The sequence below is a fragment of the Podarcis pityusensis genome (assembly GCF_964106645.2).
Source record: "Podarcis pityusensis genome assembly, chromosome: 1".
Lineage (NCBI taxonomy): Eukaryota > Metazoa > Chordata > Lepidosauria > Squamata > Lacertidae > Podarcis > Podarcis pityusensis.
Genome location: NC_138028.1, coordinates 103,409,315 through 103,436,555, shown reverse-complemented (window position 1 = coordinate 103,436,555; position 27,241 = coordinate 103,409,315). Strand labels below are relative to the sequence as shown.

Genomic DNA, 27,241 nt, shown 5'->3' with positions numbered 1-27,241 from the left:
TGGGCCTTCTGAGTCCTGTACAGAGAAGGAAGGCTGTTTGCTCCTAAGGTGCCTCTCTCTGCTGCAGCCCGTTCAAAATCCTAATGGGAAGGGAAACAAATCATGCCACCATTCCACTATAGAGAATTGAGTAGAGGGCAGAAAGGAGAGGCAGTTTCTCTCCTAACCATTTAATATGAATTGGGGAGAGGATCCTGAACTCACGCTCATTTCATGCCATCATCACGGTTTGTTCTTTTTAAAAGATTGCTTTCATTGGGCCAAGTGAAGGAATAGTATTGGTGTAAGAACCACCACAAGCCACTTCAAAGAGGTTTTTCAGTTTGCTAACTTTACTTCACAAGCTTCACAAATTTGGGGCAGAAAGCTGGAGTTTCAGACCTTTTCTGTATTTGTGATCCTGCAAGGAGGCATGGGAAAACTAAAACCTGAACTCTCCTTGCTGTTGGGCACAACTCAACACAGGTAAACAATTATTTTTGTATTCTTCCTAAGCCCTAGTCTTAAACTGAAAGGGTGAAGGCACCTGCTGTTTTTAGCAGTAAAATACGCAGTCATATAATTAAAGAGTAACAAGTTTTCTTGCCCTTCAATGCCACAAGCATCTCCATGAGAAATACATTCATCCATCGAAACTAATATTGGTGTCTAGTGTATTGTTCCATTGCTTATGTAATGGAAAAGTGGCTTTTCATAGTGTAAGTATCACTATAATAGTATTTAAGAGAAAGAAATGTGTCAAATGGCATTTTCAAACTCACTTTTTAGAGGGTGTGTGTGTGTGTGTGTGTGTGTGTGTGTGTGTGTGTGTGTGGCTTTTAGCCAGTGGGCTTCATTCCCTCAGATCCACACACATTTCCCTATCCAGGCAAGCAAGAGGCCTCACAAAGGTTCAAGGACATGTTCTAGCCTGGCCAAAGCACTCCAGGAGGGCATAGTGAAGGCCCAGTGAGAGAGATGAGCTTAGGAGAATCCTGTGGACCAGATAAAGCAGTCAGGGGGGCACATTTGGGTCCTGGGCCTGAGGTTCTCCTCCTCTTTCAGAACCGTATTTATAAAGTGGCCTGAAGTTTTTTTTTATGCGAAACCCTACCCCATCAGATGCGGTTGGAATTAGGTAAGTGAGATGGAAATTATACTATTTTAATTGTTTTTATTTTAATTATTTTATTTTAATGACGATTTTATCGTTTTAACTCATTTTTTTATTTTCACCGTAATGAGTATTTCGCACACTACAGTTGTAAATAAATGATATGTAAACTGTCAAAATAAATATTATCAATTAAATTTGGCAACCAACATACAAATGTTGCTTTTCATAACTCTAAACATGATATACTTCTTACAGTCGTGCAATCACATAAAATAATACAACTACTGGACCTCTGAAGGATTGTGAAGTTAATTTATTCTGTTTACATTTAAAATGCAGTGACAGTTCAGCTGGTACGGTGGTACCTTGGGTTACATATGCTTCAGGTTACATACGCTTCAGGTTACAGACTCCGCTAACCCAGAAATAGTGCTTCAGGTTAAGAACTTTGCTTCAGGATGAGAACAGAAATCGTGCTCCAGCGTCACGGCGGCAGCAGGAGGCCCCATTAGCTAAAGTGGTGCTTCAGGTTAAGAACAGTTTCAGGTTAAGAACAGACCTCCAGAACGAATTAAGTACTTAACCCGAGGTACCACTGTATGTGAAATCTCTTACCTATGGGATATAGCTGGTTTGTGTCCATCTTTTAGACCAGGGATGTCCTCATGAAGGTATGCCAAACCTCTAGCCATACTTTCCGCAATGTGACATAGCTCATTCCATGAGACTACATTAGCCTTCAAAAAGTCAGTAAGCGAACCCTAAACAACAGAGAATATTTTTTTTTAAACATCTTACAGGTTTTCAACATAGCCCCCCCCCCCCCAAACTGGCTATAACAAGATATAGGTGTAAAACAACTAGTACAAGTGTCCCAGCTGCAGATCTTTGTAAGTGCTCCAATGTACACAAAGATATTTTTGACTAGCATAGGCTTCTCCTTATTCACTACAATATCAAGAAAGAGCCACACAATTTCCAATACTGCTGCAAGAAGGAAGTTTGCATACACATTTAGAATGCAGCTCTGATAAGTGCCTTGACTAAGATGCACGCCTGTTAGAGATGACATGATAACTGTTTGATTTCCAATGTGACAATTATCCTGAACTCCCTTTCAGTCTAATTCCATCAGATTTACTCATAAGGGAAAAAATAGCCACTGGTAAGCTAGAACGGGCTTTAGAACTTGCATGGAAATTTCCAAGGAATGTAGAGAATAGCACACACATTTATTTAGGCACCCATCTTAATTACATCCACAGTTCTAAAACCATAGATACCCAAGATACTCTGTGCCTAAGATCATAGGGTAGGGAACTCAGTGAGAATACAGAGATGGTTTCACACCACAAGGTCTGTTCAACAGAACAGAAAGTAGAATTAAAAGCCATTAGCTCTGTGGATATAAACCACACTGCATATTTGTTTGTTTTAAAGAATGGGAGGATAAACGTAATATATATTGGGTGGGGGGGACTTCGTGCTGAGCTTTTCCACCTCCAAGATCCATAATACAATTTAACATTAGCCTAATATGGTAGAAGCAAGAATGCACTTTTTTTTTGCTATATACATTCCCAGCAAACACTCATTGTTTGAGGGCCAGAACTACTTTTAATAGCCTGTTGAAGCACAGATGCTTTAGGACTATACACCAAATCCATTTTCTTACAGCAAACATTTTTTCAGAGACGGTGGGCAGTAGGGGGCTGTTATGAAAACTGTAGTACTTGACAAAGACAACAAACCTTTTCATGAAACGCTGTTATTAGCCACAAATCAACATCAATGTTGGTGCCTCGTTTCTCAGCACCAATAAACTGTAGTATGTTTTCATGCTTCATTCCAGGCAAGCTGTATATTTCATATTCATTTTGCCATGACTGTTTGTCCTTAAAAAGAAAAAAAATGTTTTAATATATTCAAAATGTCTATTAAAAATCTCTTCTGCACTTTCATAACATTTCCCTAATTCACTGTCAAAAGAAAACCAGTCTTTTATATAATCATCCAATGAAGTACTGCTAATCTTTGCAATTTAGGAGACCTGGAAAATACGGACCTGTGTCCATTTAGACACAATGGGTTGGATCCAGACTAGGAATGGTATCCAACTTATTTGTTCCATCAGGACAAGGATTTCTGCTCTTCTGGGTACCGCTAGAACAGATTTAGGGGGTGTAGGGGCAGAAGGGCAGGAAATTCCACTGCGCAAGTAGAAATCCTTGCACTGATGGAACACGTTAGGATTGCAGTCTATGGGTTAGGTATCCAGCTAACCCTACTACAAGGGAGTAAATACTGTTGATTTCATTGGGGCTTACTTCTTGATATGCAGGGTTAGGATTACAGCCCAAATTAGTTTCAATGAATTCAAAGGGGCTTACTCCCAGGTAAGTGAGGCTAGGACTGCAAACTTAGTTGTAAGTGAAATCAATGCAAATTAGCAAAAACAGTAACACTAACATCAAGGTGCCAGACCCTTAATGTGTGTCACATATGATAATAAACTTCATTTAAATCCCAGACAAACAAGCTGCTTTTCAAGTTTTAATAATTAATAAATAATAATAATAATAATAAATAAATAAATAAATAAATAAATAAATTATTATTTATACCCTGCCCATCTGGCTGGATTTCCCCAGCCACTCTGGGCAGCTCCCATTTCCTCAGCTTTGCATGGGAGGTGGGCATGCACTTTGGAAAGCTAAAGTCTCCAAACCACTCCGAAGTTTAGAGTGTTTCTGATGCAGCTCAATATGATGCCTTATTAACAGTGAAATCCAACTTAAATAAAACAGAATTATTCAAAACACCCCGATTTGTCTCATAATTCATGGTACACCTAGAGCTGCTGCACCCTAGATAGACAGATAGCTAGATACTCATAGGTTGCTGTAATATTACTCTTTTCAGAGCAGTGTAAGGAAGAAATTCCAGCATTTCTCTGGATTGTACATGTAACAATTTGCAAAGAAGTTGTAATTCACAGCAGTGTAGCACTTAATAAGGATGTTTATATACCTGTATTGGGAATATTTTCACAGCTACATATTCATTTAACAACTGAGCTTTCCAGACACAGCCAAATCTTCCCCTAGCTTTGATCTCTAGTAATTGCAGTGGCTTCAGGCCCATCAGTGGCGATGGAGGTGGTGGTCCAGGATCCTAGAAACAACAGATAAACCCATTAAACTCTAGTTTTCTGTACTACAATCCTCTAGCATGGAGAAGGGGAAACATACACATGGGGGGGGGGGCTCAAGTTCTGCCAATAAAATTTACAGCAGAAGGCAAACTGGGCTTTTAATACAGCAGTGTCCCAAACCTTACCAAGATCGTATTTGTTGAGATAATTGAATGGCTGCACCTGTGTCTCCTTGAAAAAATTATTTTTCAAAACACATTACAATAAGCAACCATACATCAGGCACCAAGTATTTCCTAAAGCACAGCTGAAACTATCATCCAAGAGAACTATTGAAGAACTCAAGTGGTCACCTGAGGCCCTTTAAGCTGCGTGTATCAGGTTCTGTAACATTCAGCTTACAGGTTGTGACTACTCCTGCCAAGTGTAATTGCAGGGCTAGATGAGATGGCAAGACCACTTTTTAGGCAAGCATACCATTTCATTTAACACTATAAAATTATTTAACACTATAAAAACCTACAGTGCCTATTTTAGACATTTCCTATCTAAACAAACACAGGCTTCCCTCTTCTATGAGGCAGTTTTGCTTGACAATGAATAGATATCAGAAAAGATTTAGCCACACAAGACCAAATATGTGGAACAAATTTTCCAAATGATAACCAAGTTATGCAAATACATAAAGAGCAGTTTGTTTATATCAGGCACGTCCAACAGGTAGATCATTATCCACTGGTAGATCACTGGACGTATGTGGTAGATCACTGGCTCCCCCCAAAGAAGCTCAACGTTTTTGCCCCCCACTTCCTCTTCCCTAAAAAGCTTAACAACTTTGACCTGAACCCCCCCAAAGGGGGTAGATCACTGCCAGTCTTTAACTCTGTGAGTAGATCTCAGTCTCTTGGGAGTTGGCCACCCCTGATCTATATGGACTCCCACTTCTGCTGTGTATATAACAGAAATGTCACCTGGATTCCCCATCCCACTTTGCTGTATACATTGAGGGGAGAACAAGTCTTGGGCACCCTTTGGACTCAGCCAGAGGGAAGGCCGTTGTTCAAATTTTATTCCTTCTTTCCTTTACAGAAGAGCTCCTTCTCAAACAGCCAACTTCTACCTTTAATATGCAACTTCCTACCTAGCTTGCCTTGCCCTTACTCCAAAGGTGAGGAACCTCCAGCCCAAACTTGGGCTACCAGCCTCCCTCATTTGGCCTGAGAGGCTATTTTGGGGAAGCCACACCAACCCAACCTACACAAATCAGGTGTGGGGTCAACTAATGGCAGCCCTTCAAAGAACAATTGGGAGATTAAGGTAGGCTCCCAGCTGTTCTTTTACTGGCGCAAGGTGCACTCCTCATCACCCATCAGGGCCTTGCTCAAGGAAGGGGATACGGTTTCCATGGAATAAAAACCACTTCTTCAATGTGTTTATCCTTTTCACGTCAAACATTGAGGGGCGGAGGGAGGCCAGGTCAATTATCTGTTCCCCCTCCCTACCCTGTTGCTGCAGGAAGCGAGAAGGAAGTATGCTTCCTACTCTCACTTCTTGCAGTCGGGGTGGGTAGAGACACCAAAGGGAAGCAAGGCTTTCTCCCATATGTTCCTACCCCTCTGCAGCTGTCACTGTGCAAATTTGTCAGTACCCTGAACACACCCTCCATTCAATTCCAAGCTCTGATCTTTGCAGCACAGCACAGCAAATGTTAAAGCTGGCAAGAGGTTAAACTAATGAATTGCTGTTTCTGTAGCTCTCTGTACTAGCCCCTGTATAAAAGGTTACAAAAGGGCAACTTTCAAATATATTGTGGGGTTCTGCTTTCTGACTTTAGTAAACTGAATCAAGCCATTAATTTATTTCCTTTACCAATTATAATCTATGAATTACAGTCATAGTCAAACTACTACATTGCATTTATTTCACATTTTCTGGATGCCATAGCTATAAAAACAGGAGTTACTAATAACTAATAAACCCTCATTGAAAACAAGAAGCAAAGCAGTGTCAATGAATATTAGTATAGATGGATAATAACTGATAAATACAGAATATGCAGAACCTTTAAAAACAGATTCAGTTAAATAAGTTACCTATGTAATAAACAACTTATCTGCCTTCAGATATATTTCATGGAAGGGGGAGCATGAATATGTGTTCAGATAAGAGGTGTACAAAATGCAAATCTTATGTAAGCCTATTTCATTTCCAAATCCCAATCATGACAACAATAGATTTAATGCAAAATATACAATGGAACAAATTCAATGGTCATGATTGAAATGACTGCTTGACTAGCTTTACATACCCAAAGGTCCTTGATCTTATGTTTTCCAAATTCATGCTACATGTCAAAACTTACCAATGTAGCACAGTTTTCTCTTATTGTCTCCACTTTGCCAAAAGCACCCATAAAAGTTGTAAAGAACAGCATATATGTCAATATAAAATTTGACCCCAGGAAATATAAATTCCATGTTGATTGTAGTTGGAACAATATTAAGATTATTCTACTTAAAATGCTGGGGTATGCCACCACAAGTCATAGCCAGATAGTGTGATACAGAAACAAAGAACCATTTGTAGGAACAAAATCTACCTGTACTTTCTAGAATTCCCGTATATGATTTTTTTTTTAGCTCAAACATTTATAAATGCCCAGGTCCTGCCCCAGTCTACAACTCCACATATCCATGGCTATGAATAAAACAATGCCTCTTACCTCTATCATTATATGAAAGGCGTGCTTGTAAAGAAGAACACACAGGCAAAAGAATATTACTTCATACAGCAAAAATTAAGTACAAGCTTAGGAAAAGTGATAAAAGGGAGGCACTAAAAAGTTACTGCTAAGATTTTGTATAGATTTCTTTAAGAAAAATCAAGAACTAAAATCACCCAAGAATTTACATTAATTCTCCTTTGACTGTAAGAGATGCAGCAATAGTTACAGTATGACACAAATGAAATTTCAGTATTTAATATCATGTATTTAGAATCAAATGCTGAAACTGATATTTTATAGTTTCCACAAAATAACCAATGTGAAATAAATCCGAGCATGCTGCCATTGTCGCAGAATCTCAGTGACATACTACAATGCAGTCGTAGCACTAGGGAGTTCAATCCAGTGTTAGAAACTGAGATATGAAAGCTGAGATATGGCCACAACAATGGAATGTCTAGGCACATTTTTTTTATAACAAGAATACAAAGCTAAAAATGAATGAACTGCAGCTAAAATATTATGTTCGTTTTTCACATAGTCTAGTCCTTTCCCTGCCCACCTGCCTAATATTCTTAAGAGTGTCTCTTCTCCAGTCTTCAGAGAGCAGCTGGATTTGGGAGGCAGAAAAAGGCCCTCCTTTCCTTCCGCTTTGCAGTTTTAATCTGAAATCTTAGGCACAGTACTGCGTCCAAAGCTCAGAAACTGCTTGCACTAATGAAATTCCTTGTTGCAAAACATGCGTAGGACAATGGGAGTTTCGAACATGGGTTCAATCACCGATTAAACAGATGGTTTTATAGACATTACTATGAAATTTTCAACTTTTCTAAAGTAATATGCAAGTATGAAGAATTTGATATGTTTCTACATTACACCAGAGGGCAGCATTGCATCATCTAATGGTAGCTTAAAACATTCTGAAGCAAGATCCAAAAATAATAATAAGAAAAACAAAAACACAACTCTATTTTAACTTTCTTTTTAAAGTGAACTTTTACTTTTTGAGTTAATACTTCTATTCTGGGAGGTCAACTAAAAAAACGTTATAAATGCACTGCTTTCTCTCAGTTTTGTTCTCTGACTTGCTATTAAATGACTCTCAGTAAAACCCTCAGTTTCATATAAGTTTTATGCTGGCAATGACTGTACAAACTCCAGAGCTTCTGAAACAAAATCTGGAGCCTAAGGTATATATATTTTAAAAAAACCTTTAAAACATTTATGTCCTATTTATGGATTCTCGCTTATTTTTGAAAGATCATTTGTATTTAGTTCACTTTTACTTGAGCACCAATGGGAATGAGCAATTTATTTTAAAAAAAATAATACAGGAAATGAAGGAAATAAAAAGGTGGCTACAACCCACATTAACCACCTACAGTGGTAATATGCAACCCTCATATTACTAAATACCAACCTAAAATAGTAATTTAGTAAAAGACCAACAGTATGGCAGTTTTTACAAATACGAACAAAAAGGCCTAGATCCTGCTGACAAGAGAAGTGGGATATAATATACAAAAGAGGACATCCTCCTTCATCTCTGGATGGAAAAGAAATATAAGGGTTCACTGGAAAGAGTAGAGCTGCAGAGAAAAAGACAGGGGGGTACAGGACAAAGCTGAAAAAGAATCCAGACAGAGAAGAGGATGGGAAAGGAAAGGAACATGTAATGCTAGGAACAGAATCACAATATCGAAAAGCTTTGTTCAGAGGATAAACTGTCCAACACCAAAATCTATCAGTACAGCAAGGAATAATGTGCAGAACAACACCATTTCTGAAATGCTGCAACTACCTCTATTTGCAGTGCCGATACACTTACACATTTTAGATATACTCCAACACATCTGCTAAGTTCAGGGCATTATTATATTGATATTTTTGTACTGCATATGTATTTTTATATTACACACCAGCAATATGTATAATATAGGCAGCCTTGAGAATGTAATATTTTAAGTAAAATAAATATTAAGTTAGTAATAAATTGAAATTTTATGTTCAGAGAATGAACGGAGGCATCAGTTTAGAGTGAGGAAGGAGTTTACAAAGTCTAAAAAGCTAAGTCTTCTTGCTTGAGCTGTTTTTAATTGTTTTAAGGATATTTGTTTTTTTTTCATTTTACTGATTTTCTTTTTTTTAATGTCATGCTGTAACCTGGTAATGACAATGATGAAAGGCGGGGTATACTTTAAAAAAATAAATGAACAACTGTCAATACGTACGACAGTTAAGTACTAAGAATATATTAATTTTTTTTAAAAAAAATGTAATGCCACAAAAGTAGAAAGAAAGAAAGAAAGAAAGAAAGAAAGAAAGGCCTTTTAACCCATTCCACAGCAGCATGAGACGACAGGCTTTGAGAATCAGACTTGCACTATCCCTCCACTTTGCACTTTGTGTTAGGACACTCTTGAATACTCCAAGTTTCCCATGACGGTTGCTTTTATTGTCATGGAAAGACCAACTTCATTTCACCACTTTCATTTTTAATCAGAACCATGCTTTTAAGTGTTTGCAACACAAGCTTGGTTTAACAATAAACTAAGAGAAAGATGAGCCACTTTTAAAGGAACCAGAACAGTAAATAAACTCCGCTTAGCTACTAAGAATGATTTTGCACATTCAATTTAAGTAATAGCCACCATGCAGCAGCAGATGCAGGCTAGCCTTATGAAACCCAGTATCCTCACATTAACTAGCTCCCGCAAAATTGTTTTATGACAAGATTTATTCATCAAATTACATATGTAAACTTTTAAACACAGCTGGTTCATAGAAAACAGAAGCTTATAAAGTTATCTATAAACCGTCGGCTACTATTGCAAAATTCAAAACTTTCTTTCCTGAACAGAGCTGCATTTTTGAACTGCTGAAAACTGCGGCTGAAACATGTAATAGAGACCAATTTATGAGGAAACTGGGTGTAGTGGAAAGAAGATCTCTGAAAACTTCCAAAATTAAGCAGCCTATTTAAACCAACATAAAGGAGGATTCTGATGTGGAGGTACATTTTAAAATTATTTCTCCCATGTGCTGTCTCAACCTGCACGCTTTTGAGAAGTTCTGTACCACCTGAACACGCTTAAAATAGCCCTCAAACTAGAAGAGATCACTGTGCAACAGCAAACACTGACAGCAATTTAGTTCTTAACAGCATTTACACAAAATGATTCCAAATTGGTCAGCTAAGAGAGATACTTCATAAAAATGAGGTAGTGCTCATCTCCAAGGGAAACCATTTGACCTTTAGGCTTTTAATATAAAAAAGACCAGTATATCATGAACAATTCCTTTTCCATTGCAATAATCCTAAACAAATGGGCACCCTCCTTACACCTGGTGCAAATGTGTCAATATCCTCATCTGTACTCTTGCATTAATGAGTTTACATCAAAAGCTCTACATCAAGCCAAATTTCCGGAAAAAAAACTGCTAATAAGAATCTGTATATTATTACCAATAATATTTTATAGGATCGAATCCATTGTAGGATTCAATCCTATAAAATCTGCATCAAAGGAACAATTCTTTTTTAAAAATCAGATCATGTTTATTTTCTGATTTATAAACACAATAGGTAGTAATCAATGCTAGTCCAACTCAGACTAGACCCACTCAAGTTAATGGCCATGACTAATTTAGGTGCATTTATGTGTTTGTGTGTGTGTGTGTGTGTGTGTGTGTGTGCGCGCACACACACACACACACACACACACACACACGTGTGCATGCATGCATGCAAATGTGTACATGCACACATACAACAACAAGTAGAGACAAAAAGGAAGTAAAGGCAAAAGGGAAGTTAATTTTAAAAACAGGTGATTCCAGAGAAACCAAGATAATATGTATCAGCACTGAATAATACACTAGCTGAAACAAGCTCAAGTGGTAATCATAGCTTCACCAAAAGCATCACCTCCCTTGTCACAGACTGAATCCACTTCTAGCTATCTGACAGGACATTCAGAGCTTCCTGGTTGCATGCACAGCCAAAAGACTTGCTTTTATCTCAGCTTATTAAACAACACGACTAATGCCTGAATACAATCAAATTATTCACCACCATGTGTAAAGCTTGTGTGCCCTGCCTTTACGACACATATAACAGACCGCCTCACTTTTAATTTTAGTTCAGTAAATTTAAGTTTTAATGAACTGGATTTTTTTCTCCAGTGACTTTCTATGCTATGGGTTGTGAAGTAGGCACATTCTGAATTCTGAAACAATGCTGCAGACATCAGTCACTAAGTAGCTGCCCATGGGAGCATGGCAAAACACAAAATTACCATACTGCCTCTAACAGTGGAAGTGGAACATAACCTTATATTCCATAAATTTGTCTCATCCTCTTTTAAAGCTATTCAAGCTGGTGGGCCACTACTGTGGGGCCATCCTGTGGGAGTGAGTTCCATAATTCCAACTACGCAGGGAGTGAAGAAGTACTTTCTTCTAGAGTAACATTTCTTAAGATGCTGCTAGATTCTAATGTTAGAATAATAGGGACGCAGGTGGCGCTGTGGGTTAAACCACAGAGCCTAGGACTTGCTGATCAGAAGGTCGGCGGTTTGAATCCCTGCAACAGGGTGAGCTCCCGTTGTTCGGTCCCAGCTCCTGCCCACCTAGCAGTTCGAAAGCACGTCAAAGTGCAAGTAGATAAATAGGTACCGCTTCGGCGGGAAGGTAAACAGCGTTTCCATGTGCTGCTCTGGTTCGCCAGAAGTGGCTTAGTCATGCTGGCCACATGACCCGGAAGCTATACGCCGGCTCCCTTGGCCAATAAAGCGCCGCAACCCCAGAGTCAGTCATGACTGGACCTAATGGTCAGGGGTCCCTTTACCTTTTAGATTCTAATGTTTAATACTTCCAAGACCAAAACCTACAAGTTTGTTTTTTAAGTCTAAAATCTCTGTACTTTTCTAATGAATGAATCCCAGAAGATAGAGATGAAGTTTACAATGGATTAGTTATGCAGAACATTCAACCACCATCCTGGCAGTCACTTCAGGGAACAGAGGACACCTTCATTCATGGAAGGGCTGGGGAAGAAGCCCCCAGTTTCCACAAACTCCTTTCTCTAGTTGAAGACTTCCAAACCACATGCTGACACTCCCAAAACTCTCAACAGAGCAAGACGTTGCAGTGAAAATGAGAAGCTAGGGAAGAAGCCACCGCTGAAGGAGAACTCCACTCATACTTCTTTTGATCCTAGTCATTAGATCCAGTCACTCACCATCATCTTTCTGCAACAAATGAATTCAGATCAAAAAAACTGGCTTACCTGGGTTGGTACAAGTACTGGAGGATATGCTAATTTGTGGTGTCGGTACATCCAAAATGAAACCAGTATGATCACTGCAATTCCCATTATAGGCACAAGAGAATAAAGCAAGGTACTGAAAAGGGGTGGTTTAGATGCAACAGGATTGGAAGTAGCTGCAGGGGAGAAAAGTTCCCAGTTAGTCTTCTGACAGTGTAAGACCAAACAGAAAAGTACCAATTCTTATAAACAGAGAAAAGTAAAATGGACTTCATATGAAACAGAGCATCATGATATCAATGGATTAAATCAGATCAAAGGTTAAACACTGAAAGGTTTAAGTTTGCATTTCAACTTTCATTTAAGATGCTTTCATTGTGCCCATTTATTCATTTATACTTGACATATGTTATGAGACTTGAAAGCTTGTGTTGTATCTCATCAGCAGAATTTGCTCCAGAAAGCAGTATCACTTTATCTCCCATGTGTCAGACACATAACTACTTTAAGACCCTCTAAGGATACTTAAAAATAGTTCCCAAATTTAAGAATGATCAAAATGCTTAAATTCTTGCTGAGAAGTTATTTTCAGTATGAATCAATGACAAAGTGAATGTTAAAAATAATTTTACCTTTTGTGCTTTAAGTACTAAATTTAGCAAAACGTTATATAAAGTAGCTGTTTAGTGTTTGCCAGTTCATATTTACCACTTGCATTCAGTGAAAAGTTTATTGATTTTGCAGGAATATCTTTGAATTTGATTCACGCTATTTTCAGTACATCTAATTTAGTCCATTTCAGCCACAATGTTAAACCATAGTTTAGTGTTATGGGAATGAGCCTCACACCTGCTCACTTCCCAGTCCTCCTCTGGTATGGCCAAAAGACTTGAAGAATCTCTCTTCCAGGTTTCTATTAACTGATGCTGGTTACATCTGAACAGGAAACTTTGGTTAGTTTAAACAAGCCAGTATGACAGACCACTGTTTGACCCCAGCTTGTTTCAATATAACCAGGAGTGGCAAACTTGTGGCCCTCCAGGACTCTTACTCCCATTGGCCCCAGTTGTCAAAAGGTTAGTCACCCCTGCAATAAGCAGTTTGAACTACCAATGCAACAAAATGGAAGTATATGCTTCCACTCTTCTTTTCACAGTGATGTATGAGGAAAGAGATGGGGAAGGAAAGGGAACAGAACACCCAATGGCCTCCATGGTTTGTTCTTATTGTTGTTCCTGTAAATATGATTACATTATGTCCAAACTAAACCACTCGTATCACTGTGTATAGACATCTATTATGATCAGTGACCAAGACATGCAATTGTTACAAAGGATATTTATGGACTGAAGACTGTTGGAAACACAGCTATTTACAAGCATGTAGCTTTTAATGTTAAAAAGTCCTTCTGAAATTGGATAACTAAGATTTCATTTGAATGATTATAAAAGTTCTTATTAACAGAAGTTCTCTTAAGATCAGCACAAATAAGTGAGGGAAAATAACATTTCTCAATGTTGCAGAAATTGAACTGTGACTAACAGTGACTATCTAGAAAAACTGAACTTACGTTGTGTGACCTCCATTTCTGGAAAGTAGAAAAAATGTTGATTGCACATGTTGCCTTCACAGCAGCAAAAAAACACATCAGGACTGTCCTTCTTTTCTATACAGTCGGTTCTGAAAGAGTTTAAAACCAGTTACTCATCTTCATTTTACAATGGTATAAATACACAGACATGACTCTCCAGCAACTAATGCAAAGTAATAAAATATCTGCTTTTAAAACATTGCGTCATGAATCTACATTTGAATATTCTTGTTGCAGGTGTTTAAACCAGATCTGTACCAACTTTTCATTTGGCTCATTTATTGTGATGTAAGGTGATGTTACAGAATGCATGACATTTTCCCCCAAGCAGCAGGTTACCTTTCACTACAAAATTGTGATCCATTCACCACTCTTAGCAAATCACACTGCTCATTGCTTCCCTTTTAATACTGCTACAGATCATGCTGTGCATATTGCTGTGGACCTTTGAAGTCCTAGGAGCCACTTTAAAAGACACAAGCTACTCAATATATATAGAGGCTGATCTGCTTCCATCTCTGCCAAGAAAGAAGAACTGTGTGTACTATAGAATGCCTCCTTTCAAGTGGCAGGTGCAAAACATTTTGTTAAAAGGAACTTCCATTTCAGCTGAACCTTAATTTAAAGTATGAATCAAAGTAGCTTCTTTTCAGAATAATTTTAGCATGTCATCCTTCCCCAACCTGGCACCCCCTGGATGTTTTTGGAAAGTTGACTTTCATAGGCTGAAAACTATGGAACTTGCACCAATTAAGATTGGACTGAAAATATGCTACTATGATTTCACACTTTGTATTTTACTACATCTCTTCTCTTGTTTTAATTTAGTTTAACACGTTAACTGATCCACTGTTTTTATTTTTACACTATCTTATACTGAAGAATCAGAACATATTCACCCAGGATACGTCCCCCCCCCCGCCAAATACAAGGAAATTCATCCACATTTTAATATCACAAATTATCTACCCACCTACATTTTAAAATTACTCTCTATATAAGTATACCTAGAAGTATATCTACATAAGTTACGGGGTTCAATCCTGATAATGGATGGTGCCTCAACCCCATTTTCAGGGACTCTGCACCCACCTCCCCTTTCTCAGCTCTCTCCCACCACAGCCCACCATATTCAGCAAAGTATATCCTTCAAAAGAGGATCTGCAGGACTTGGGAGAGGAAGACGTGATAACTCAGTTTCTGCTAGCCCTTGGATATATAAGTGAAAGCCTCCTTTTGAAAAGCTGACAGAAAGTTTATCTCCAGGTATTGGGGGCGGGGGGAAATCCTATCAGTGCTTGCGCTTTTTCACTTCCACCTCTAATAGCACAATAAGTCTTGATGTGGCGGCTTCTGAAGGGAATCTATTCCAAAGGGAATCTATTCCTTCTGCCATCCCTAAAGGTACCCCCCCCCCCGCAGTTTTGAAAAACTATAGCCAACAGACAGAGAGAGAGAAAATCACCATCCTTGAGTATCTTGTCTGGCACAACTTAAAATTCTGGTACTAAATATGAGTAGAAAGTAATTTTAATATATCAGTCCACTAAAACTAGAATGAGTCAATTTCTAAATTAATGGTTTCATTTAAACAGCCGCTATCTGTTGATGAACAACAGGGAATCTTGTAGCACCTTAAAGATCAGAATTTGTGCAGTAAACATTTGCCCCGCATATTGAGTAGACAACATGCTTTCTGTTCCTTTAACAGCTATGGTATTTATTTTCAATTACATTAATAAAGAATAATAATAATAATAATAATAATAATAATAATAATAATAGAAGCAGCAGCAACAACAACAACAATTTATTTATATCCCGCCCATCTGGCTGGGATTCCCCAGCCACTCTGGGCGGCTTGCAGCATATCTAAAAACATAAAATATCAAGCATTAAAAACCTCCCGATATACAAACATACAAAGTGTAAGTGCTATAAAAAATATTGTAAAATATTGCTGACTAGAAAAAAAAACGGTATTTCAACTGAAAACTAACTTTAACCGTGTTTTTCTAACCCCACTAAAAAACCTGCAAGAAAGCTGTCTTTGGTTAGAGAACTGTCCCCAAACAACATTATATGGCTTATGCCAACTTACTGGCACTTGCTTGACATTTCTTCAACCATTTGTTTATGAAAAACTGTGGGATGATTTACTACCCCAATCTGCTAACACTAAGGTAATAAATGAATCCCAATGGCAAAATCCAATGCATTTCTTTTTGTTTCCAGACAATAAACAGTAAGTGATAATTTATTTGAAATTTGTGGGCGTTGTACAGGTGGTGGTTTGTGACAATGCCGACTTCCGTAGGTTTGAATGTATGTTTGCCAGCACCCTAAAGTTACAAATGGCAAGTGCTGAGATAGTGACACTCAAAAAATTGGGTTGGCATTACGTTAAAAGGCTCTGTAAGATCAAGACGCTCTGGGTTTGAAGCAGCCCAATTGAACTATAAGCTGTGCAGACTTTATTCAAGCATTACTTTTTAAACACATACATGAATAACAAATGAAAAAGTAGTATTAGTTAGCTTGCCTGTCATAACAGTTAATATCGTCCAGCCAGCAACCCTTTTTCACAATTTCAATAGTTCCAGAAATATTCTTCCACGTTGCAAAGCAATGTCGTCTTTTATCTTTATCACCGTAACACAGTTCAATGCCACTGCGATTTGTTTTATCGGTTTCCCAATTAGCATTGTAGAAGATGCACTCCTGTGTCTCTGATCTGCCTAGTATGGCACCTACATGGGGAAATCAATTACAAACCAAGTTATTCAATAAGGTTGCAACATGTTTTGGGTGTTCAGAACAAAACAGCATTAAATTTATCAATACTATATACGTATATTATTCACCATTTATTTATTTAACAAATGTGTTTATATACGGCTATGTCATTTTTAAAAAATCAGATGGTTAGAGCAATAAAACATAAAATCATACAATAAAAACCATATAAGTTAAGACATCAATTAACAATTGTGGAAGAATAGATTTTTAATTCCCTGCACAGGCTTTGTAGAATAGAAACGTTTTCAGCAGGCGTTTAAAGGTTAGCACAGAAGATGCCTGCTGAATCTCTATTCTACAGGACTGGACTGATGACATTAAAAGCTCGATTTCTTGTTGTCAAATGAGCCTCACCAACCTGGAGAATGGCCAATAACACTTCTGCAGATGATATCATTGGTCAAATTGGGATACAAGGGACCAGCAAATCCTGAGATACCCTGGACCTAAGGTGTTCAGGTAGTTTAGGTTCTGTTCCCAGTACTTATGATTTTACCTCAACTTGGCATGCATCTCAAACTGTTTATAAAGTAAATAAATAAAAAGTAGCAGAATAATTGTTGTTTTGAACTATTGTCGTTTAACAATTGTTGTTTGACAAACTACAAACACTAATAGCAAAATAAAGTTTCTTGCTGAAATGTTTCTAGAACAGAAGTAACATTTACGCAACAGTAGCCCTCTTAAGAAATAGACTATAAAAGAACATATTTCAAAATATGTAACTGTCTCACATATCCAGCTGGAGCCCTCTACTATAGGGAATGGATCTGATGCTGTTGGAAACTTGTGGTGTTAAATAGAAATGTCACCAATGAGCCTTTTTGGCATGACACTGAAGTTCTCTAATTATTTAACATGAAAGGTAACCAAAATATTTGAATTTTTCTCATTATGTGAAACTCAAATACAGGCAGCAACCGTTTTAGGCTCGTCCGATATGTCTCTGATCGCACACACGCACATTGTGCTGAACCCTGAAGTGACCCAAAAAATCACAAAGTGGGTGGGGTTGGGGCAGAACAAGGGTGTTTGCAAGCTTTCCCAATGGGCGTTCCAATTATATGCGATTTCACATAAGCATATGTGCCTTGGAATGTATCCCCCACATAAATTGGTCACTGTCTCTACATAGTCTAACAATCCCACCAATCATTGGGATCCATCATCTATAAATGTAGCACAAACCTAAAGCAATCTGGTTTCATTACTACATGTTTACATAATCGGTGCTACAATACATTTCAACTCACTTTAATCTTGCAAAGAAGGGGCAATTCACCCAGTGACATTTATTAGGATTCTTTAGTCAATAATTCTTTTATCTCTAAATAAAACCACAGACAAAATTGCAAAGCTAACATGAAGGACCTGTTTTTGAAAAGCCCCACTAGAAATCAGTCATCTGAAGTAATCAATGGAGAAATCTAGACACATTTTTCCAGAATGTGGAAAAAATGAAGATTTTTTTAAAGTGGACTAACAGCTGAGAGATCAGTATTAAAATCACAACTTAGTCATGAAGCTCACTCTGTGACCTTGGGACAGCTACTCTCCATCAGCCTAACCTACTTCAACAGTTTGTTCTAAGGATAAAGGGGGAAAAGAATATTCATGAATTTTCCACCTTGAACTTCTTGGAGGAAAGAATGGATAAATAGAACACTGTTAAAGGAATACTACAAATAAAATGTTTTTCTCCAGCCTGCTTGTTCCTAATCTTGAATTGGGGTAGGAGGATAGGTTTGGAAACATGAAAAACTCCTAAAAATAAAAAAGAGGTCTGGGACATATTCAGGCCCACAAAGATTGGGCTCTATAAGAAGGTCCTGAGCAAATCGGGTGTGTGATTATCTGCTGGGAGAGGCTTGACTGGTTGAGTTCTCCAGGCAGGGTGCGATCCATGTTCCCATAATACGTATTTGCTTTGCACAATGAGTTCTCATCTGAACCATTCAAAAAATAAGCTCAAATGATTAAGTAAAAAATAGATAGTGTAGAAAGACTTGCACTGTGTGCACCATCGCTGTCTCTTAACAAGTCTTGATCAAAAACAACATGCCTGAACTAGTAACCACACCTTTCCCCTGGCTAGCTACAAAGAATGTACTTTTAGTTGTGTGGAGGTGTGGCCTTGCTCAGCATGCTCAGAACAGAAGTACTGAGTTCCCAGGTCTAACAAAAGGATAGACCTGCTAAGGTTATATACATCATACAGTTGCCATCATGACAACAAGAGAGAGCAGAAAACCTCACAACCAGGACCAAGAGCCAGTAGCTCTGATAAGATACAAATTCATTACCAAGGTTTTTTTCTGCCTAGAACAGTTGAGTGGGTCCTCATGGCCACAGCAATAATTTTGGGTTGAGATTGGTTGAGTGGTACAGAGACTAGATTGGCCAGAAACGTCTTTAGGAGGAGCCTCTCAAATTTCAAATGGATTGTGGAACGGTGTACAGAATAAAGACTATGGGCTTTGAGATTTGGGAAAATTCTTTAAAAACTGAAAAACATATCAGTAAGTAGGGCTAAGCCCTGGTTGCCCTGATGGACCAGCCTCCACTCTTACTAGCGATGATAAAAATAAAAAATGAAAACACAAAAAATAAGGAAAGGGAAGAGTGGGAATAATTTGACTACTTTCCAATTGCTTTTAAGCGTCTGACCAGTTAAGCAAAATGTTTTGTCTTTTACTAAATCACGAATCTAATCTGTTTAAATTTGCAGCTCTAATTTGGCCCAATATGCATAAAAACAAGTGGGAAAACCCACCAAATGCCCAAACCACAACCACGCAACAATAAGCCACCACAACTCCACAAGTGTCTAATTATAACACTGGTCAACAACAAATTTGTTGTCTGCATTTTTTCAGTTGATTTAGGACGAATCTGATGCGCTGAATCCAAAAATCACATTGGTTTTGCTCAGTCAGGTCAGGTTTTTGAGCTATGGCCACATGTCTTTTTTTACGTTTTTGTTCACATGTACGCTTGTGTGGAGCATTTTAGAAGAAGTTGGTGGGGGTAAAATGCCATGTTGAATAATTGTTTTGATTGGAAATGATTATTTTAATGACAAGAAGTATTCAGGTCCAATAGTTCTGGGTGATTATGTCGAAAAGGGATCAGTTTGAAGTCATAAAACCTCGAAATCTTCCATAAATTGGTGCGGCAAAGCATAAAGTTGGGGGATCAAAACTAAGTTAATGGGGCAGCAGCCCACGAAGTATCCTGATCTTCAATCAGCACGTTGTCCTGTAGCTCATTGTGATGAAATTCCAGTGCCTATCTTCGGAGAACTTCCTGACATTAGTGACGAAGATGCCTCCAGTGTTGAAGGACATGAAGAAGAAGAAGTGGTTCTTGAAGATAATGCTCCACATCCATTTTCCCAAAAGGAGTTGAATGATCTAGTTTGTGACCTCAGCCTGTCAAAGGACTCTACTGAACTGTTGGCATCCAGATTGAAGGAAAAAACCCTCCTCTCTGACAGTGCTCGCATCAGCTTCTTCCGCAACAGGCATCAAGAGTACCTCCGTTTTTTCTCGGAAGAGAAGGACTTGGTGTACTGTGCAGATATTGCGCAGCTTCTGCTCAAGCTTGGAGTGCCACAGTACGAACCCAAAGATTGGAGACTGTTCATTGACAGCAGCAAGCGATCACTGAAATGTGTTCAGCTACACAACGGCAACCAGTTTGCCTCTATACCGCTGGCTCACTCGAGTACACTGAAGGAGAACTATGAAGCGGTGAAGTATGTGCTGGAGAAAATTGGTTATGATCAGCATAAGTGGTTTATTTGTGTTGACCTGAAGATGGTGAACTTTTTGTTGGGACAACAGTCTGGCTTCACCAAGTACCCATGTTTTCTGTGCATGTGGGATAGTAGGGACCGTGCTCAGCATTACACAAAGGAGGACTGGCCTGTGCGGGAGGAATTGGTGCCTTGCAAAGAAAGGAACATCATCAACGACCCTCTGGTGGACAGAGACAGAATACTCTTCCCACCGCTCCACATCAAGCTCGGCTTAATCAAGCAGTTCACCAAGGCTCTTTCACCAAGGCTCTGGACAAGGATGGTGACTGCTTCACTTACTGGTGCCAGGCTTTTCCAGGAATGACCATGGAGAAGTTGAAAGCTGGCATCTTTGACAGTCCTCAGATCCGTCAGCTCATCAGAGATCCAGAGTTCGGAAACTCAATGAACGAAGTGGAACTGGAATCGTGGAAGGCATTTGTTCTGGTAGTGAAGAACTTTCTTGGCAACAATAAGGCCAGAAACTACGCAGAACTTGTCAACAACATGCTGACTGCTTTCAGAAACCTGGGCTGCAACATGAGCGTCAAGATGCACTACCTATTTTCACATCTGGACTGGCTTCCTGAGAACCTGGGTTCAATGAGTGACGAGCAAGGGGAGAGATTCCATCAGGACATGAAAGAGATGGCGACCAGGTATCAGGGTCGCTGGGACGCAGTCATGATGGCTGACTACTGTTGGACTCTGAAGAGAGACCTCCCTGCCGCTGAGCATTCCAGGAGTTCCAAGAAACGGAAGTTCAAGCCCTGAAGTTTGAAAAATGGTGAAGCAACATGCAATTTACGTGTACTTACCTTTATCAATGCCCACCATTCAGTTTACAGTAAACCTGACCTGATGGAGAGAAATGGATGCCATTTCCTGATTCAGCAGTGCAAAAATACCCTAAATCAGTTGTAGAAATCTAGACAACATTCAAAAAGTAAAAAATTGTTGCCCAGTGTAATGTGTCCTTTGAGCTTGAGGTCATGGGCTTGAGAGGGGGCCATGTCCCCCTCTCCAAGTGGATCAGCATGGCGCAAGTCATCTATGCATGAACAACAACTTAAGTTGTGTTTTGGGTCGTATCCAATGATGACTTTCTTTCTGCTTATGTGCGGCAGGTTAGCCAATTTCACCTACCTCTCCTACCTATTGCAGTATATACCACAGATTGCAGGGGGGTGGGGTTGAGATCAGATACAAATCCAATGCATATAGCTGCCCTTAGAGGAGGTACAATGTTGAGGTGTTGTACTCATTAGTCAAGTCAAATTCTTGATCTAATCCCATTGGTAGATTTTCTCTATTTTGCCATCATTTGAAGTCTCCACTGCCATATCCCTTCTACACCATCTTATCTCAATGCTTGGTTATTATTTTTCTTACTGACAGTTAGGTATGTTGTTTGTTTTTGGCTCCCTTCCAAATCATCTCTTATATCCATTCAGACATTCTTATTCACCTTCTTGTTTCTGCTCTAAACATTCTTGATCAACTCTTGCCCTATGCTACACATCTTGAATTATCTTTTGTGTCTTTATATCAGTTTACAAGTTTGTTCACATTGCAGCCTAGTTTAATTTCAACCGAATTTCTGTTTAACAACTCTTCTTTAGTCTTGAGAACCTCCACATATATTTGCCTGCTTAATAAGGGACTTTCAGAACTTTAAAAATGACTAGAAGGAAGGGCTATTGTAACACAATCCAAGTAATCTCTCGTGTGTTACCATGGATGTTGAGAATTTCCCCCCATATTTTCTTTTTCCTTCAATATCTTCCCAAGACGCCTTCAGAAGGGGGAAGCAAACTGAGGAGTTCCATACATCAAGCTGTATGGTTGTTTATAAAACAAATGCTTAAATCTGGATATTTCAAGAATTATTATAAACCTATTTCCAGGGGGTAGGGATCAGAGGACCGACCGTAGAAGTGTAAGATTGGGCCCAACACATCAAGTCAAAGAGGCACATCAACAGCAGCTATCTGCAAACCCAATTTGGATCTTGAGTGCAGAATTGGAAACGTCCCCCAGAAAATGATAAAGTTATTAATATAAATAATGATAACTTTGGCAACAAAACAAGTAATGCCAAATTTTCTACAAAATAGTACTGAAAACATTAAGTAGTGTCTGCAGTGCAGATTTATTTAAAAACATACAAGGGGTTATATCTAAGAGAAAAAAAGTTAACAAGCCAACCAAGTCTAAAATGAATGCTATTAAATATCCATTAAGTCAATTAATATAAGCAAGCATCAAATTAATCTATGATGTTTTGAGATATTTAGCCCAACCCAAAGATGCTTGCTTTTTATTTCTTATCCCTATAAAAGCAATTAATACAACAGGATTACCATATGTTTGTTCTCTTGATAAAAGAATGTATTTATGAATGCTGTAAAAGCAGTGTTACTGTTTTGTTTTGTTTTTCATTTTTTACACTATGGCAGATTTTAACAGCTGTGTGCATTTCTAATACTAAAAATAGATGTGAATAAAAGTTTTAGAATTTGAGTAAAGAGTACATTGTCAAATGTAATTGAAAAATATCCATCTACAGGCAACGACCAACTGTGTGTGGGTTACATTTCAGACCCCCCCCCCAAACACGTCAGTGGGGTCTGCGTAAGGCTGTCCCACCCCATTCTGCCCCCTTTTTTGACTTTCTTATGACTTTTCAGGGCACTTTTTGGTTCTGTGTGGTCCCACACATATTGGATGTGCCTAAAACAGCTGCTGCCTATGCCACCAAGCATGCTTCATCTCATGCATAAAACGTCGCCTTCCTTCTCTCTACAGCACGCTCCCCCCCCCAAAAAAAAGATCTAGAGCAGATGTGAAAGGGTGTGCAGGCTGCAGAAGAGGAAGCTGCAATGCATAAGTGGAAGTCTGCTTGCACAAAGTAGGAGACTGCATAGTTTTAATGAATAATCAAACATTTTTTTCTTAGACTGGCATACTTCAGAAAAAGCTCCTGGAACAGAAAACATCTGCAACGCACATTAATCCCCTTTAGTCCACAATGTATTGCCATCTAAGCCAATGGAAACAACTTTCACTTAAAATAGATGTATGTCATCAATATAAACTAAAAAGGGAAACTACAAATGCCAGCTAGTACACTGTATAACCGGTTATTTATAATGAAGTTCTTATAAAAGCACACTACTCAAATGAACATGAATATAATTTATTTAAGGTCCAACAACAACAAAATAACACTTCTCAAATGATATAGGAATAAAGATTGGCTTAGGCAGTTGTAACATTATGATCATTTCAACCCAAACACACACTTTAGGCACAATCCTATCCTTGAGTGCTGGTTGAGAGGCTCTTGGGATCTGGTGGAAGCCCTGCTTCATTAGCAGAATACAAGATACACTGCGGGCATGACAGATAAAGTACTCGCAACAGAACTCCAAATATGCCAGAACAATATTCCACTGGTGGATCAATTCCAGTGGTGAAGATACCACAACACTAATTTGGTGCACCATGGTTTTACTATTCATATATACACAAAGGGTGTTCAATATATTTTGTAACTTTACAGAGAATGAATACAATGCAAAAATACAAGCTATTGTTCAGCTTAAGGTGAGCATAATAGATGTGTAAATAAAACTATTAAAATACTATGTTTAGACTAAGGGTGGAATTCAATGTCGCACTATTATAAACTTTCCTTCTGTGGTACATGACCCCAGTCAAGCTTGCAAAAATTTATCATTTGCCCGATAATAAATGTTGGAAATGTAAAGAAACCGAAGGTACATTCTTTCACCTTTGGTGGACGTGCCCAAGGATTAAGGCTTTCTGGGAAATGATATATAATGAACTGAAAAAGGTATTTAAACATACCTTCTCGAAGAAACCAGAGGCCTTTCTCCTGGGCATAGTCGGCCAATTGGTGCCAAAGAAGGATAGAACCTTTTTTATGTATGCCACAACAGCAACAAGAATACTCATTGCAAAGTATTGGAAGACACAAGATCTACCCACTCTGGAAGAATGGCAGATGAAGCTGATGGACTATATGGAATTGGCAGAAATGACTGGCAGAATCCGAGACCAGGGAGAAGAGTCGGTGAAAGAAGACTGGAAGAAATTTAAAGACTATTTACAGAAATATTGTAAAATTAAGGAATTTTAGAAGGATGTTGGATAGAAACTAAGTGGTTTCCAGCTGTAATGCTTTAAGAGATACGAAAAAAGGTTTATAAATGGGTAAAAGCTTAATGGTAAGGATTTGCTGAACTAACAAACTGAACTGGAATACAAAAAAGGGAGGTACGAGGAGGTCCGGGGAAATAAGTGTAAGGAAGATATGTTATGGAAAATTAACGTGTTTTTAACTGTTTTTATTTTGTATGTTTCTTTTTATTCTTCATTTTTTTGTTATATCTTAAAAACTTTATTCTTTTTTCTGTATTTTGTATTGTATTTTTATCTTTTGTTTTTGTATTCTTTGAAACTTTAATAAATATCATATATATATATATATATATATATATATATATATATATATATATAAACTTTCCTTCTGTGCAAGCATTTAAGCTTGCCAGACAGAATAAACCCCCGCCTCTCCGTGTACACTGTCCTGGGGGTCCCCTTAGCACTACCCTCAAGCCAATTGGGGGCACATGAGGAAAGAAAGATCAAGGTGAATTATTCATGGAATGGTGAACAGTGGCCTTTGAAGGCCATAATCCTAAACAAATAGATGAAGGGCTAAATTGGTGTACTCATTGTGTATCCCATATTAAACAATGTTTCAAGAGTTTAAGCACAGCTGAAATTCTCTTCGTGACCCAGGATATAGCCAACCCCAACTGCAATCAACCCTGAAACAACTGGTGCTATTACAAACTATCCCAAATTGTCTATAAAAGATGGCAAAACTCTGAAAAGCAGGGTTTCATTTGTAACCATCCATTATTTTCATACAAAAGGTGACTGCAAGATGGGTTCCCTAGAACTTCACATAACAAAGGATTGATTAATCAAAGAAGTTTTTGGAACAGTTCCACTCATGTTTTTCTAACACTGGCATTCTGTTTCCAGAGGTTAAATTCAACTCAAGGCAGTTCTTCCCAATAACTGGCTCACAGCCATCACCTCAGGAGATCCTTGGAGACTGTTTGGCTCTTCCTTGACAACACACACAAGCACACCTCACTATTAAGGAGTGAGGCCTTGAGCATGCGTCTTATAATCCCTTTATAGCCCTTAGCAATTACTACCTATTTTGATGTTTTAAATCCCAGGTATGAAGACAATTTGCTGACAATGAAGCACAGACAAGGCAGCAGTAGATTGGGCTCATAATCAAACACTTGAAATTTGGCAGGCATTACCAGCTTGAAAGACAAGCAGAATAAATGCACTGAAATTTATGGCAATTAAACAAATTTTATTTTAATCCTTTGTCAATTTCTTAATGAATAGCAAAGCATTCTGAACGCCCCTAGTATAATGTTTTCTCTATTACAGGCAACTACCCACTTGCACACAAACTACTTACATGCGTGACCCTGGAATGTAACTCCCACATAAGTGAGGAGTCGCATGCACTGTCTAATACAAAGCTATAGCTTACTGGATAGTTTGTGGATCACACAAAGATGATTCTAACATGTTCTTTTAAAAATGAGAATACTTGTTTGAAGAGAGTTTATACTTAAAACATGTACCTAAACTCTTTGTATTTTGCACACTAACTGCAATACATTATATAGAAAAACCCTAGAGTAGATAGCTTAGGATAAATATGGTCAGTATGTGTCATTTTGGTTTCTTTTTTAAATATAATGAACTAATCCAGGAAGAAGGCTGCAACACACACAACACAATTTAATAGAATAGAAATGTCTATGTATTAGCTAAAAGCATATGGACTTCATGTTACATTTGAACAGCAAGGGGCTCGCTCATCCTTACTTATGTAAGGAAAGGGCTACAGGTATGCTATAGCTGCAAGTTCACTAGCAAGTTTGAAGGGAGGGTGAATTCTCCGAAGAGCAAGAATAAAGAGAGCTGTCTGGTGTATAATGGGAGGAGCATGAAGATGATAGTAAAGAAAGTGAAAACAGCCTAGAATCAGCTTAGTTGCAGAAAACATTTTGCATGCAACAAGGACCCAGGTTCAATCCCTGGTATCACACAGAAAGACCTGAAATGTTGGAGAGTCACTGCCAGACAGTATACAATGGGAGCTATCAGGATTAATGGTCTGATTTGGTACAAAGAAACTATGTATGTTCCTGTGATAGGAGACAGCTTGTTCCTCATAAAAACAGGGTAAACAACAAAACCCACATCTCTCCTTATACACTGGGATAATTAGAGCAAGGAAACACTTTATTTTATTCACATCAATGGTATTCCTGCAACCCAACCAGATGTTATATGGGAGATACGCAACAGGATTTCTTGTCTGAAAGGTTTGAGCTTAAAATGGCAGGAGGGATGGGTATATTATGGATGCTTTCCAGCAATAGGATTACTGTATATTACTAATTGTGGCCCTCCAGATGTTGCTGGACTACATCTCCCATCACAATCCTTGCCCACTGGCAATACTGTCAAGGGCTATAGGGAGATAGTATCCCATAAAAGTCACAAATTCCCCAGCCCTGGTATAGGAAGGTCTCTCTCATCAGCATGTGATGCTTAAGAGCGTCCTAGACAATATTTTATGCTGCCTAAATGGTTTCTGAAAGAAACCCACATTTTGGAAGTGGAGATTACTCAGTATTGGCACTGGTACTAACAATTGATTTGTACTGAAGAT

The 27,241-nt window shown here is 38.4% G+C and overlaps 1 protein-coding gene across 2 annotated transcripts in view; it reads right to left on the bottom strand.

Annotated features, from left to right (window-relative positions):
* The window catches only part of ACVR2A (activin A receptor type 2A), a 57,698-nt gene that overhangs the window by 8,404 nt on the left and 22,053 nt on the right, over positions 1-27,241 (bottom strand). The window contains exons 2-8 of one of the 2 annotated variants that reach the window (XM_081007594.1): positions 16,378-16,585; positions 13,815-13,924; positions 12,266-12,420; positions 6,973-6,996; positions 4,127-4,270; positions 2,848-2,991; positions 1,712-1,857 (exon numbers count right to left, since the gene is read on the bottom strand). In XM_081007594.1, the coding sequence (XP_080863720.1) occupies positions 1,712-1,857; positions 2,848-2,991; positions 4,127-4,270; positions 6,973-6,996; positions 12,266-12,420; positions 13,815-13,924; positions 16,378-16,585 (931 nt within the window). The remainder of the gene's footprint in view (positions 1-1,711; positions 1,858-2,847; positions 2,992-4,126; positions 4,271-6,972; positions 6,997-12,265; positions 12,421-13,814; positions 13,925-16,377; positions 16,586-27,241) is intronic. The other variant, XM_081007595.1, reaches the window with a different exon arrangement.